Source organism: Octopus bimaculoides, chromosome 13, assembly GCF_046866305.1.
Source record: "Octopus bimaculoides isolate indiv1 chromosome 13, ASM4686630v1, whole genome shotgun sequence".
Taxonomy (NCBI): domain Eukaryota; kingdom Metazoa; phylum Mollusca; class Cephalopoda; order Octopoda; family Octopodidae; genus Octopus; species Octopus bimaculoides.
In genome coordinates this window covers 28,154,457-28,169,811 of record NC_142940.1, presented here as the reverse complement: position 1 = coordinate 28,169,811, position 15,355 = coordinate 28,154,457, and the positions used below count along the sequence as shown (strand labels likewise).

General features: G+C 36.9%; 1 protein-coding gene across 9 annotated transcripts in view; it reads right to left on the bottom strand.

Annotated features, from left to right (window-relative positions):
• The window catches only part of LOC106869731 (uncharacterized), a 179,232-nt gene that overhangs the window by 134,632 nt on the left and 29,245 nt on the right, over positions 1-15,355 (bottom strand). For all 9 annotated transcript variants that reach the window (XR_016244001.1, XR_016244002.1, XM_089361593.1 and 6 more), the window contains exons 4-6: positions 15,105-15,338; positions 5,071-5,232; positions 3,972-4,102 (exon numbers count right to left, since the gene is read on the bottom strand). Coding sequence is in view for 7 of the 9 variants with exons in the window: in XM_089361593.1 (XP_089217719.1) it covers positions 3,972-4,102; positions 5,071-5,232; positions 15,105-15,338 (527 nt within the window). In the remaining 2 variants the exon portion in view is untranslated. The remainder of the gene's footprint in view (positions 1-3,971; positions 4,103-5,070; positions 5,233-15,104; positions 15,339-15,355) is intronic.

Genomic DNA, 15,355 nt, shown 5'->3' with positions numbered 1-15,355 from the left:
ATATACTTTATGGCATTGAGGAGTACTTGCATGTTTTCATAACACTCCTTCATGTGCACTGAATGTCCTATGGGAATGGATGGTTTCTTATTGCCGTTGTGTAGTAGTACTGCCTTGAGGCTTCTTTTAGATGAATCAATGAATAAGCGCCATTCAGCTGGAACATGCTCTTGGAACAAACAGCGAAATAATTCATCAGTGTTATTACTGAAACAAAGTGGTCCATCAACAGAGAAGCATGAAGTCAGATCCCTATTTCTCTTCCTGAAATGAGTAATACAAACATCTTTCTTAAGCAGACGCTTTTCTTGTATGCGAGATGCTAATAGTTCAGCTTTATCCTTCGACAATGACAAGTCTCTGACTAAATCATTTAACTATCCTTGAGAAAATTTCTGTGGTACGTCTTCATTTTCAATCGTGAAATCTGCATCCACTTCAGTGTCTTCCACAGCAGTAGTATTTTCTTCAGGAAATACATCTTTGTCAGACATCTGGAGGCCATTTTCTGGTGGTATTGGAATTGGAAGATCATCATCGTTGTGTGGTACTGGTCTTCTTGCTGATTCCAACTTGGGATACACAATCTTATGCTTGGTCTTTACAGTAAACCCACATACATTAACGCTGCAGAAATAACAGCCCATGAAATGATCATTTGGCTCTCTCCATATCATAGGTATTGCAAACGGCATTGCTCTCTTCCTCTTATTTAACCAATCCCTTAGTTCATTTGAACAAGCTGAGCAGATGATGTGCGGGGCCCAACTCTTATCTTGATCCCCGTTGATGACACGTTGCTGAGCTTTGGTGGTAAATGAACCACAGACATGACAAAATATATCAGGACTGTTCTTGCAATGCCTTGACATCCTGAGTAGAATTTGATGATGACTTGGCACCTTAAATACAAAGTAAAATTTATGAAAAGAAAAGATTATGAAAACATAAAATTACAGAAAAACTGTGCCTGATAGAAGGAAACCGATTACATTTTTGAAATCCAGGGACAAAACTACATATAAAACACCATATAATATCCCTGATGAAAATTGACTGTTGACCAGTGTTATTAATAACAAAGAGCTGCTTGAAAGGAGTTATTTCTCACGATATATTGACACACTTATTGATGATATTGATTGTACAGTTGAGTCCCTTCCATGAGTGGGATTAATGCATAATTCATGACGTGCAGAAGGAAAAGCTTGGCACTATTTTAACAAACAAACAATTGTTCGGAAAACCATGAAAATTATGGTACCTCCCTGATTTTAATATTCTACATTCTTCTCTTGCAAAGATTAAGCTAACTACTCATATCAACATAAATCATTATTATATAAATGACATAAGATTATTACGATAAAACGAGCCTATCAGTTGGATTCTTGTTGTGTCAATGGTATTACTTTTGCGGCATAAACAAGCATGAACTAATTTCATTCACAACGCCTTTATCATTGTAATCTTGGATCTTTGCACGAATTATTAGCCTGTGATCATTAGTATTTGGAAATACTCCCTAAAAAGGTCGGTTCTTTTTTTTTATTACTGAGTGATGCCATTTTATCTCACTTTCAGGACTTAAAATCTTACTTGTTTATATATCCTGTCCATGAATTTACTCTTTGTCGTTAATTTTAATTTCTGCCTTCAATGCATTCCTCTGATGATCTATCAAAATATAGGATATGTTCTAACCAGGTGTTCACCTCTTGCTTTGCTGGGCTCATCACATTTTTTCGTTTTAAATGAAATGGATATCTAGATGTTTATTTCTAGTAAATATGATGAAATTAGCCAAACTATCCGTACCACCTTACATTCTCATTGGGACCTAACAATAGGCATTTGTCCCAGCTAATTGAATATAAATGTAAGAAAATTGCTACTTGAGTTTATTATACTCTTTTATTTGTTTCAATCCATGGTTTGGCATCATGCTAGGGTATTGCCGCTAATATGCAAATTTGCTGTACATACTATTCAAGTCTAAGTCATTCTGAGACCGATGCAGATATTGGTTGTAAAATCTGGAATGAAATATGCCTGAAATCATTTAAAGATATGTTGAACGAATTGTAAAAAAACAACTATACATAGAAAAGAGAGATATAGCCAGTAGATTTAATTGCTGGAACGTAGGAAGATGGATACCACAGTTGAATTTGGCAGTATTTGAAATAAGAATATAAAGGAGTAGTGAAGAAATATGTAATGAGTGTCATAGAAAAGGCAGTAATTTACAGTAGATAATGTCTTACTTGACTTACACTGAGAATATCAATGAATGTCACAAATTCTTATTTGTTACAGAATATAAAGCTTTGATGACAATATTTTACTGCCACTATAAAATACCACTATAGCAGGGGTGGGCAATTGTTTTGGCTCGGTGGAGGGGGGGGGGGCACTTTGAGAGAGCCGTAGTTTGCAGAGAGCCGCACCTTCTATAACTGATTGTATTCATTAATTACCATTACACTTCATTAAATGCGAAGTACAAATTACGTCATAGTAATAAATAAAGCTAAAACAATAGTGGTACACAGAAAAGGTTTCATTAAATTTGTGCAAATTACAAATCAGCCAGCACAAGTAATTTAATGAGACAAATGTAACCTGTCACACTTATTTACAATTCTTTTGAAATTAGAAGTGAGGTTCTTTGTTGAGATCCTCATCACTGCCTGCAAGTTTATATCAATCACAGAAGATTTATTTTAACTCTTGTTGATTTCCATGCAAGAAAAACTTTGCTCACAAATATATGTGGATCCGAAAACAGAAAAGATTTCCACAGCAAATATTTTCACACATGGATATTTCTGTTTTTAACTTGTTCTCTGAAAGTTTAATCATACCCACATTTTTTCTAGTAAATGCTCTGGCCTCATCTGTTTTAATGCTTGCTATTCTATTCCATGACAAGGCACTTTTCTCCACACAATCCACAACACATTCAAACAAGTCCTGACCAGTGGTTGTATTTTTCATCGATTCCAAGCCAAGTAGTTCCTCTCTGATGACAAAATCTTCATCAATTCCATGGACAAAGATAAGTAACTGTGTAGTGTCTTGGTTATTAGTGCTCTCATCCAGTGCCAACGAAAACCAAACAAAATTTTTACTCGCTGACTTTAGCTGTTCTGTTAATTCGTTACTAATTAAGTCTATGTGCCGCACCATAGTCCTTCTTGATAATGAAATGGTTTCGAATTTGCTTCTTGCATCAGGGTACGGGACGCTTGCGCAATCTACCAAGCACTGCTTAACAAACTCGCCATCAGAAAATGGCTTGTTGCTTTTAGCGAGATTGTATGCTGCCATGAAACTTGCCTCTGTAGCATTATCCCGAAGTGTCGACTGCTTTGTAAATATGGTCTGTCGTTTCTTCAGTTTCGTAACACACTGCAGCTTTTTTCCTGCGGTCTTCCTCGGACATTTCGTTACTAAACGCGCCATGTTGGTGGTGTCGTTTCAAATTGTATTCCTTGAATACAGCAACCGACTCGTGACAGTAAACAGATTGCCTTATTCCCTGGGCTACTGAACAAATATTTGTGCGTCCAGTCTTTATTGAACGCACATCATGTTTTTTTTTTTGATTTTGCGCTTTTTAGGAGGGCCCATATTTTCACGGGTCGGAACGTTACAGATCTTACTGTTGCAAAGAGAGAACTGTTGCGTATGAAGGGACTGCGCATGTGTATGAACGGGCACATGCGCAGTAGGTATCCGCCTATTAAAACACACGGCTAATTTTCTGTGAAACAAAGGAAGCAAGTCTCGGTTCAAGTTAGCTTTGGTACTAGCAGTTTACCGTGATTAGTTTACGAAAATTATAGACTTGGAAAATTATTTTGCTGAATGCTTCCGCGGGCTGTATGTGGTTCGCGAACGTAAATTGCCCACTCCTGCACTATAGCACCTGTAAACTTATAGATAAATTAGAATGAATTACTTACTTCCAAACCAGCATATTTGTATCCCCATTTTCCGCATACTACTCGACAGATTTTGGCTGTCATTGCTTGATTTTCCCAGACTTTACTTGGCATCGCCCTATCTTCAGAGTCTTTGTAACAGCCAATTACACCTAGTAAAAATAGACAAATCAAAAAGCATTAATTTATTCCAGTATATTGTGATTGATGTCAGTGCTTTGTTCCGACAGTGCTTTGTTTCGACAGTGCTTTGTTCCGACAGTGCTTAGTTCCGACTTTTGTCATTTAACTTCATTCGATCTGTTTCATTGTAAGAAATCTTTATTATATCTGAAGTTGCTGGTAAGTTACCAAAGAACGAACTTGAAACTAACAATAGATTTACACCTCGATGCTATTTTAATACTTATCTCACACTGTTAATACCCATGAGAAAGGTATGAAAATCACAATTCATTCCGTACAGTGTGATAATAAAACCAAATTTCAAATTTAGAACTTGACGGTCAGTTTTCCTTTGATCCTTCGCTAGTAGCACTAGTAGCACTAGTAGCACTAGTAGCACTAGTAGCACTAGTAGCACTAGTAGCACAAATTGGTTTCAATTCAATAATCTATACCTCATCGGAGATACAAATACCATGCAAAGAGACAATATCGAATAAATTTCGATTCACAGAGAGTTAAATCATTACACTTCTTATCAACATTAATGATTTGTATCAATATAAAAAATTATTATATTCTCATATTCTTTAGGTATTTTAGATTATATTTCTGTCCATGAGTATATAATTGCGCGTCCCCAGGTCCCTCTACAGTATATAACCACACAAAACTACAATCTAATGGCATACAATTCCTTGCTATATATTACCAAATCATAAGTATGCTACGCTTAAAAGAAATAACCATAGTATTTGGTTTTGGTATCTCATAAAATTATAACTTACAAATCGGAGTGGAATTACTGAATGAATTAATAAATTAAGCTGTGAATGATAATAGCAAAATTCGTGAAAGGAACACTTATAAAGTAAATAATTATTTCAGATTTGTAAGATTAATTTTAAAAGTATCAGACGATGGGAAATATTGAAGAAAGCAAAAAGTTATTTACCATCAAAGGATGACACTCTGGTAGTTGTTGCTGTCGTTGATTTTGTAATCGGATGCTTTGTTTTAGTTGTGACTTTAGTTGTTGTGTTTAGAACTTTAGCAATTGTTGATGTTATTTTTGTTGTAGTTTTTTCTGTTGTAGAAAGTGTTGTTGTAATCATGGCTGTAGTATAATGAGAATGTAAAAATCAAATTATAAATATCTTGACACAAGTAAATAACTTTACGCAGTTATACATACGCAAATAAACATATAAAACGTACATTAATGTTGAAAATTACACTGTGAAAAGAGAATAACACCACAAATGAAACGTAGTGGTGGCAAAACCTTTTAGAAGCAGGGTAAAAAGACCACGCATTATTTCAAATTTTGTTGATGTCTTTTCCTTCAGTTATCTATTTCAAGGTACATCACTATTACAATCACCTATTTGAAGACATAGTCACGATTAAGGACTCTGGATAACGCCGGCAATAAACTAACATTTCTCATACACTCTGATTTCATTTTGAAATAATAATTTCTCACTTAAACAAAGCTTGCAGTGAAGATTTGTGCGAAAACTGTCATGTACATAAAAGGTAGCATAGTGAAAGATCGAATTCACTACAACAATGTCCGGTCTTCAATGTTTGGTCAATTATTATTATTATTATTATTATTATTATTGAGTGAGAGAGCAGTGCATGCCATCAAAGCGACACTGGGGTAAAATATATGAAGCTCAGTATACCCATCATGACTACCCGTCTGATAAGGGTACACCAAGCACATGCATCACAGCCATATGTGCGCAACATAGTGTTTTCATATCAAGATAAACAGCGCATGACCTTGCAGGTGGGGCCCAGTTACAATTTTCTTCAGGTCGAGTAGCCCATCCAGCTCAAAAGGTCCTTGAATAAAGGTTATTTGAGGATGTCGAACGAAGTACCCATGTTTCCAAAGGTGAATTATTCAAACCCCAAAGAATTCCTCTCAACACCTGACTATGATGCTCCCCCACTACTTCTGTTCGTGATCAGTGATACACATATTGTCAGCCACGAAGGGACATGCTCAACTGGTTAAGATCAAGCAACTGACAAGCAAATTTGTGGTACTGAGCAAAATATTTGCTGTAGCCCATCTTTTATACCAAGACAAAACAATATACATGATAACACTTCCAATCAGTTAAGATAAGAAGCCATGAGAACCACTGTCTGGTACTGCATCAGGGCATTTATTATTATTATTATTATTATTTTATGTTTGACTTTTGTTTGCATTTGTACAAGTTGGATCCAAGTCTCACCCAGAGACCTCAAGAGACAAGTTAGAAGTTCATGTAGGTGTTATGCCTAGGGTACCATATATTTGGATTTGTACAGTTTTGTTCAAGTGAATGTTTAAGAAACCATAAGAAAATTATGTGTTTGCTTCAAAATTTGAGATCACATAGACAGTATTTTACGTAGGATATGGGCAGTTCCCATGAGCACGATCTTTTGAACTTCAGCCATTTTGGGGTTTCCTGGTATCTGGGCTAGGTAGTAATCAGCCCGTTTCGCTGTCATTCCCAGGGCACCTATGACAATAGGTATTGTTTTCGTCTTCAGATTCCACATTTTGCTAATTTCTATTTCAAGATCTTTATATTTGCTCAGTTTTTGGTAGGTCTTGACAGATACGTTTATATCAATTGGGACAGTCATATCAATGAGGAGGCATGATTTTTGTCTGAAGTCTTTCAGTATGATGTCTGGCCTATTTGCGTCTATCTTTCTGTCAGTTTGAATGGTGAAGTCCCAGAGGAGTGCAATGTGATCATTTTCAAGTACTGCGGGTGGTTTGTGTTCCCACCAGTTTTTATCATGGGGCAAGTCCAGGTTTTTGCATATTACCCAGTGAATATATTGTGCAGCTCTATCATGCCTGTTGAGATACTCTGTAGGCGCAAGCAGACTGCACATGGAGACAACATGATCGATGGTCTCATTTTGTTGTTGGCATATACGACATAATGGGGAGCTGCCGTTCTTTAATATGTTGGCCTGGTAGTTCTTTGTAGGTAGGCATTGATCTTGGGCTGCTATGATAAACCCCTCTGTTTCTGATTTCAAGCCAGAGGCCATTAACCATTGGTGGGTAAGGGCTTTGTTAATATCTGCATTATTCGCTCTCTTTGGGTATTTGCCATTGAGAGGTTTTCCATGCCATTTTTCAGTCATAATATCTAAGGCAGCAATTTTAGCACGGGTTTTCAAGCGCTTAGCTTTTTCTGCAGGTGTTTCTAGTTCGTCTAATTCTTGAATTTGTTGCAATTGGAATTCACTTAGATATTCCTTTGCCTGTTTTGTTACTGAGTAAGATGCTTTCTTGCTTTCATGTTTTGAGACAAGTTTTAGCATCCAGTCCTCAGAGTTTTTCAGATAGGTGTCTAGGCCAATTCTGGCTACCTTCATTGATAATGCCAGCTGTAGAAGTCCACGGCCTCCCTCTTTTCTTGGCAGATAAAGACGTTCTATATCTGCCTTAGGGTGGTGCATTCTATGCATTGTCAACAGTTTTCGTATTTTTCTGTCAACATTACATATTTCAGTAATTGACCAGTTAACGATATTGAAACTGTAATTCACGACTGGTATGGCTAGAGCATTGATCGATTCGATCCTGTTTCTCGCGTTCAGCTCTGTCTTCAGTATTGCTCTCACCCTGCGATAACATTCTCTTCTGATCCTTTCCCTCATCACTGAATGCTTGATATTGTCCCCTTCAATTACCCCTAGGTATTTGTAGCTCTCCGCTGGTTCTAACTCTTTTATGACATTTTGCTGGTCAAGGTTCACAGTAGATGTATTTGTCATTTTTCCTTTGATAAAGGTAGCTTTTGCACATTTATCAAGGCCAAATTGCATCCTTATGTCATCACTGAATTGTTTAACAATCGCTAGTAGGCCTTTGAGCTGTTGGTCATTTTGTGCAAAGAGCTTTACATCATCCATGTAAATGAGATGATTTATATTTTTATCAAATATTTTATAACCATACTGTGCATCATTGAGCAATTTTGAGAGCGGTATTAGGGCTAGACAGAAGAGGAGTGGTGATAGTGAGTCACCCTGGAAAATGCCACATGAAATTCTTACATCTCCAGCATTTAGAGATTCATTGTCATTGTTCAACATCAGTGTGGTTCTCCATGATCTCATACTTACAGATAAAAAGTTACGCAGAGTAGGAGCTATTTTATACATTTCCAGACATTTCCTAATCCAGCTATGTGGTAGGCTATCAAAGGCCTTTTTATAGTCTATCCAGGCGATTGACAAGTTTTTGTGTCGCTTGTGACAATCTTCTAAGATCATCTTATTGATGAGTAGCTGATCTTTACAACCATAAGATCCACGTTTACATCCCTTTTGCTCATTAGGGAATATACTACTTTCTATTAAAAAACTATAGGTGTACTCGGTTAGGACAGATGTTAGCGTCTTATACATTGTTGTTAAGCAGGTTATGGGGCGATAATTTTTTGGTTCGTTTGTTTCCTCATTTTTTGGAAGCAGGAATGTTAAACCATTAACTAGCCAAGAAGGCATCAAACTAGGATTTTTCAAAACATCGTTGTAAAGTTTTGTTAGCAGTTCATGGCTTTCTGGGAAGGCATTCAACCAGAAGTTAGGAATTTTATCCTTTCCTGGAGCCTTCCATTTGCTTGACCTCCTGAGAGCAGATCTTATATCTTCTACCTTGACCCCCTCCCACTTTTGCTCCTCTAAGGAGTCTAGGTCTGTAGATATTCTATCAATCCAAGGCGCCTTTTCATTGTGTGTTTTATCTTCTGCCCAGATTTTATTCCAAAATTCTTGCACTTCTTCTTTTGATGGGACAGACTTTATTGTTACTGGTGTTTTCCCTATCTTCCTGTAGAAATTTTTGGGGTTATTTTTGAACATGTTGTTATCTCGGAAGAATCTAACACGCTTTTCATACCTTGCTATGCGAGCAGCTTTAGCACATACCTTTTGCTTGATGGTTTCTATGGTGGCATCAATGTCAACTATGGTTTTCATATTATATTTTTTCTTTAGTTTTTGGGTCTTTGTAGGTTTGATACTCTTGTCAAATTTAAGGTTTTTCAAACATTCTATGTCAGATCTAAGCAGCTTAATTTGGTGTTGAATGCGTTCTTGCCAAGAAGGCTTTTTGTGGGAGTGTTGTCTTTTTCTAATCTTTTCACCACATAGAATCGTTGAGATTCTTGCGGATGCATAGTACAGGTGGTTGAGATCTGTAATATCAACATCATTAGCTGAAATTATATCCTTAGGTGCAAGGCGGATTTTACCAATTATTTTCAGGTTTTGGTTAGAATTGCGAATTTTGGGGAGAGTGTCGCGTTCATTCATACTAGTTTCTTTAATTTTCAGCCATTCAATCATGATTTGATTTTTTAGATCATGTAGTTCTGTTGCGTCGATTTCTGTATGACTTTCTTCATCTATTTGATTTTCACTTGCCTTAGTGGTTATGGTTGGTTCAGAGTGTATTTCACTTTGCCTATCAGTTACCTTAACTCTTTCAATCATTACCGTATTTTCATCAGCCTTGGGCTGGTTTATAATTATTTCCTCTGTAATATCTTCTTTAGCTGCAGTTTCATTCTTTTTATCCCTTACTGCTTGTTTAATTTGGTCAATCTCTACTTCAGTTAGTAAATTTTTTTTCATAATGTTTCTTCTGACGTTGGCAAGTTTATTACTGTCTATGTAGGGTCTTACTTCAAGGTGTTTCTGTCTGCAGTTTAAGTAGGTTTGTACAGTATTAGATTTATCTGTAGGGAAATATATGGCATGGTAGAAGGCTGTAAGAACTTCTTTATTATCTTCCCTAGACCATTTTTCATTCTTTTTCTTTTGGTTGTTTGATGACGAGCATGGATGGCCATCTGTTGGAATATTCCGGTTGTGGGGTACTTCCAGCTCCTGTGTGTCGGGAAGAATTGAACCAGTAGCAGATTTCTCGTCTCGGATCTGGTCCATTATCCGAGTAAGTGGTCCTTTATAATCCGGTCTATGACCATGTCGGTTTATATTTTGTTTTATTAACAGTGAGGCATAACAAGCTTCGACGTTGACGCTAGGGGACGGATCTGTCTGTTTAGGGTAAATTTTTTGAGACAACACCGTCTCCGAGCTCTCGTGACGTAGCCTCTTAAGGCTAGCAGATCTATTTCGAGTAAGTGGCCCTTTGTGATTCGGTCGACGACCAATCTGGTTTGTGATCTGCCTTGTTATCATTGAGGCATGACGAGCTTTGGCGTTGACATTAGGGGACGGATTTGTCTGTTTAGGGTCATTTTTTTGAGACAACACCGTCACCGAGTTCTCAGCATGTAAACATTGCTCGTAGCGTAGTTTTTTAAGGCTAGCAGATCGGTATTCATCTGTATCTTTTTTGTTGATAGATTTATCTCCGGGCATAGTGTATTTTGTGTGTGTGTGTGTGTGTGTGTGTGGCCTTTTAAACTTATGAATGGTTCACTGTCTGTGTTTGTTCACAAAATGAAAATAAATAAAGAAGAAAAAAAAAGTTTTGGTTTTGCTTCGTTTGCGATATGTTTTCGTATGCGTGAGTGTGTCCTGTGATTTTCACGTAGTTGTGTAAACATTAAGATGCATGTGTAGTTCTATGGGTATCAAAACGTATATATCATTGTGTACACGTTCGAGTGTATGCGTGATTATTCAATATATGTACTTACTATTTTGTTCCATTTCTTTTTTATATAGTTTGTAAACTTTCCGGTGTTGGTTTTGCGTGTGTGATCACACGTGTTTCAATGAGACATCGTGCATAGCATAGGAGGACCTGCTGTGGTGCTCTTATGATATATTCCTTCTTAGCCAGGACTGGGCAGCCAGAGATAATATGATTTATTGTTTCTTGTCGATCTCCACATATTCTACAGTTACTTGTTATATTTCTTTTCATTATGTGTTTTTGGTAATTTCTGGTGAAGAGGCTTTGGTCTTGTGCAGCATTTAAAAATCCTCCAGTCTCTGCTTTGAGTCCTGAGCTTCTCAACCATTACTGGGATTTTTCTCTGTCTATTTCGTTTGCATTTAGTTTAGCCCAGTATTTGCCATCGTTTTATCATGGTGCGTTGTTGTTCTAGTTTTAGTTTGGATTTCATTTATTTTATTGCTTTTGTCTTCTTCTTCTTCTTCTTCTTCTTCTTCTTCTTCTTCTTCTTCTTCTTCTTCTTCTTCTTCTTCTTCTTCTTCTTCTTCTTCTTCTTTATTAGGTAGTATGATTTCTTGTTTGTATTTGTTAGCTTCCTTAAATACTGAAAACAGTTTTTTGTTTTGCTCGTGTTCTGTGGCTATTTATATTAGTTTTCCTTGCTTCTGAAGTAGGTATTTTTTCAGTCCTATGGTGGATATTTTATAATAGTTTTCCAGGTGTATAAGACCCCTGCCACCTTCGTACGTTGTATATATATAGCCTTTCTATGCCAGATTTTGGGTGGTGAATCCTAGATCCTGTCATTATTTTTCTTGTTTTCCTGTCTATTTTACATAGTTCGTTTAGTGTCCAGCTAAGGATATTGTAGGTGTAACTTATAACCTGGACGGCTTAAGTGTTAATACCTATTATGTTCTTTTTAGCATTGAGCTATGCTTTTAGTATTGATCTAACTCGTCTATAGTATTCTTTCTTTATTTTCTCTTTCATTTGTGTCTGTTGTATCCTATCTAGTTCATTGATTCCTAAATATTTGTATGTCTGGCTTTGGTCTAATTCTCTTATTTCATTGGCTTTATCTAGTGTGATGTTGTTACTCTTAACTAGTTTTCCTCTTTTCAGGGTTGCTTTGGCACATTTTTCTAATCCAAATTTCATATCTATTTCTTTGGTAAATCCATGTACTATCTGTAGTAGTGTTTCCAGCTCTTTATCATTTCTAGCGTATAGTTTTAGGTCATCCATATATAAAAGGTGGCTGATTGTTTTGCCGTAACATTTGTACCCGCATCTAGTTCTATTTAGCAAGTCAGATAAAGGTGTCAGTGCCAAGCAGAACAGGAGTGGAGAGAGCGTGTCTCTCCGGAATAATCCTCTTCTAATGGGGATGGCTTTGGTTTTCACGAGTCCCTCTTTTGTTTGGAGTTGTAGCACTGTCTGCCATTTATTCATAGAGTGTCTTATGTTATAATTATTGGTGCTAACTTGTTTATGGCTAGTGTTTCGAGGATCCACGTGTAGGGAACACTGTCGAAAGCCTTTCGGTAGTCGATCCAGGCCATTCTGAGGCCTTTCTTCTTTCTGCGGCTGTCTTCAGTTATGACTTTATTGATCATTAATTGATCTTTACAGTCGTATGAGCCCTTGCAGCATCCCTTCCGCTCTTCTGGAAACAAGTTGTCTTCTTTCAGGTGCTTACTCATTTTCTGCGATATTATTGCAGTAAAGGCTTTGTAGATTGTAGGGAGACAGGTTATAGGTCTGTAGTTTTGTGGTTTTTCCGTTTCCGTGGATTTGTGAATTAGGATAGTTTTCCCTTTCGTGAGCCATTCAGGTATTGTCTCTGGCTTTGCTAGTATGTTGTTAAAGTTTTCTGCCGGCTTTTTATGCATTCCTGTCGGATATTTTAACCAGAAGTTGGGGATCTTGTCGTGCCCAGGTGCCTTCCAGTTGCTTAGTCTTTGCAGTGCCTGGGTGACCTCTTCAGTTGCTCAGGTGCTAAGTTCGTTGTTTTAATAGTCCTTTTCTGAGGTTGTTGATTCACCGACCATATTTCTTTCCAAAATTCTTCCACTTCTTCTGCTATTGGTGCTGCAGTAATGTCTATTTTATTTTTGCCAAGTTCTTGGTAGAATTGTTTTGGGGTGGATTTGAACTGTTTGTTTTGTTCAAAGAAATGTTGACGTTTCTCATATCAGTGGATCCTTTGTGCTTTGGTAAGGATATGTTGTTTTAGTTTTTCTTTTACCTCAGGTAAATCTTTTTCTGTAATGTTGTATTTGCACAATATTTTTGTTGTGTTCATTGTCTACTAATTTCGTTAAGAATCGACAGATCTTTTCTCTTTTTCTTAATTTTGTTTTGGATATTATTTATCCACAAGGTTTGTTTTGGTGGTGGTACTCTTGTTTGGATGGGTTTGAGGGAGTATCCTGTTTCTTTTGTGGCTGCAGTGGCTGCTGCATATATTATGTCATTTAGCTCAGTGATATCGCCATTTGTTTCTTTGGCTATTATTATTATTATTATTATTATTATTATTATTATTATTATTATTATTATTATTGTTGTTGTTGTTGTTGTTGTTGTTGTTGTTGTTGTTGTTGTTGTTGTTGTTGTCTTCTATCTATATTTCTGAAAGAATAGATATCGTAGCAGATACTAGGCTTGAATGAGTTTTCAATGTGATTAAATATATCAGCTTCAAAGTTTGTTGTCTTAATGGATTTAACATTGAAAAAGGTTTAGAAGTGGTGGTAAGTGAAATGAGATGAATACGGTAATTTTGTTGAATAATTCCTAATATCTTTAGCAAGTGTGTTTATACTAAGGCGAAAAGTTTGCCGTCGAGGTTTGTGTGGTCTGAACTATAACATTTTAGGTTTGCGATGTTTGTGCGAGGCTGATTTGTTGGTTTTATTCCTTAGACAATGGATATTATCTTTGAATTCCATCAGCATTGACATTTCGCTGTAGTACTGGGATGCGCTGGTGAAAATAGCTTAGATAAAGAAAGTGTGTGCTGCTTTACTCAGTTATTGATGGTGGAAGGTAATTTGTTAGGACCTTTGTTAAAGTATGGTAGTGTTTTATTTGGTTTTCTTAATACCTAAAAATGAAAAATCATCTAGGCATGCGATGACTACTATTGCTGCAACCGCATGACTAGCACTGCAACCGCATGAATAGCCAGCTAATCATTGGGACATATATGTAAAACTAGAGAAAATTAGCCTCTTCCAGACAAGCTAAAAGATACATACATGCAGAAATAAATGCAACAGCAACAGCCACGATCCCCTCAAGCTGGAATGCACACAACCAATATCAAATGCAAAAAGAGAAACTGCTGTACTCTGATTGACTCCACCTTGGCCGTCTCCTTGTATCCATGGGAGCATAATTAACAGATGCGTACAGTGGAGAATGAGAGATTATTCTAAGACTGTTATATTGCATCCTATATGATTCCCTACAGTTGCATGAAGAACTACTGTGAAACACCGAAACACCCCCAAGATTCAACACTCCAAAGCACTTTTAAAATAGCCACTCTCTCTGCACTTGCCAGAAACAAAAGTACAAAAATAGTTGCAAAGAAAACATATGCACAAACACAAAGACACATGCGCTCGTAAACAGTTGAACATTCAATGATCATTGGCCTTATTATGCTGGAAAAATAAGTGCAGTGGATCAACAACTGAAACACTCTGACCGAACCCACCGTGTTTGCCTTTGCTGTTGCCAGTATCCACCAGACTTCGCTAGAGTGCACAAATATACCAGACAGTGAGGGGAGTGTAACGTATTCAGACTGTCACATGCAATATAGCATATGATTTATCACTGTATGTAGCAGTATGCAATATAGTTCTCAGCTAGGCGAAGCCATGATATAACTGGGTAGATCTGTGGTTTGATCCTCGTTGATTGCCTGCGAACCAAGGACTGCTCAATCAGGGGTGACAGTAATTATACAATAGCTGCAACCACTACGCTTTGGTAGATTGATATAAGGATCGAACTGGTTAGTTTCTGACTTTCATAACCTCATTTTCTTCGAAGTGAAGACGAATTGAACTTATATGAATGATATTCACATAATTGAACAAATTGATAGTCGTTATTTTACAGAACCAAATGTATTTAGAGTCATGTATAATATATTTAATAAATTGGTATTAAGTAACATGCAGTGACAAATATGGTTGATATAAACACTACATAATTGATGAATGAAGTTTCTGTTGTCAATAGCACTCATCAACCATAGAATCATAACATACAACACATACCTCTATCGATCTGGTAATAACTCCAGCCATGTTTACTCTGCTCCAAAGTCGAGTTTAAATGGGAGGCACTCGACAGGTCACATTTGCGGTTTTCTTCTTTGAACTCCATTGACTGACACTTGAGATTTTTGTAGCAGGATTTTATACACCCAGTCAAATTTACGTTATTGACTCTTCCCAAATTGTTATATTTAGGCATGCTGGCACCGAGGACGTTTACCAAAATTCCGGGGACTGCAACAAATAAATTG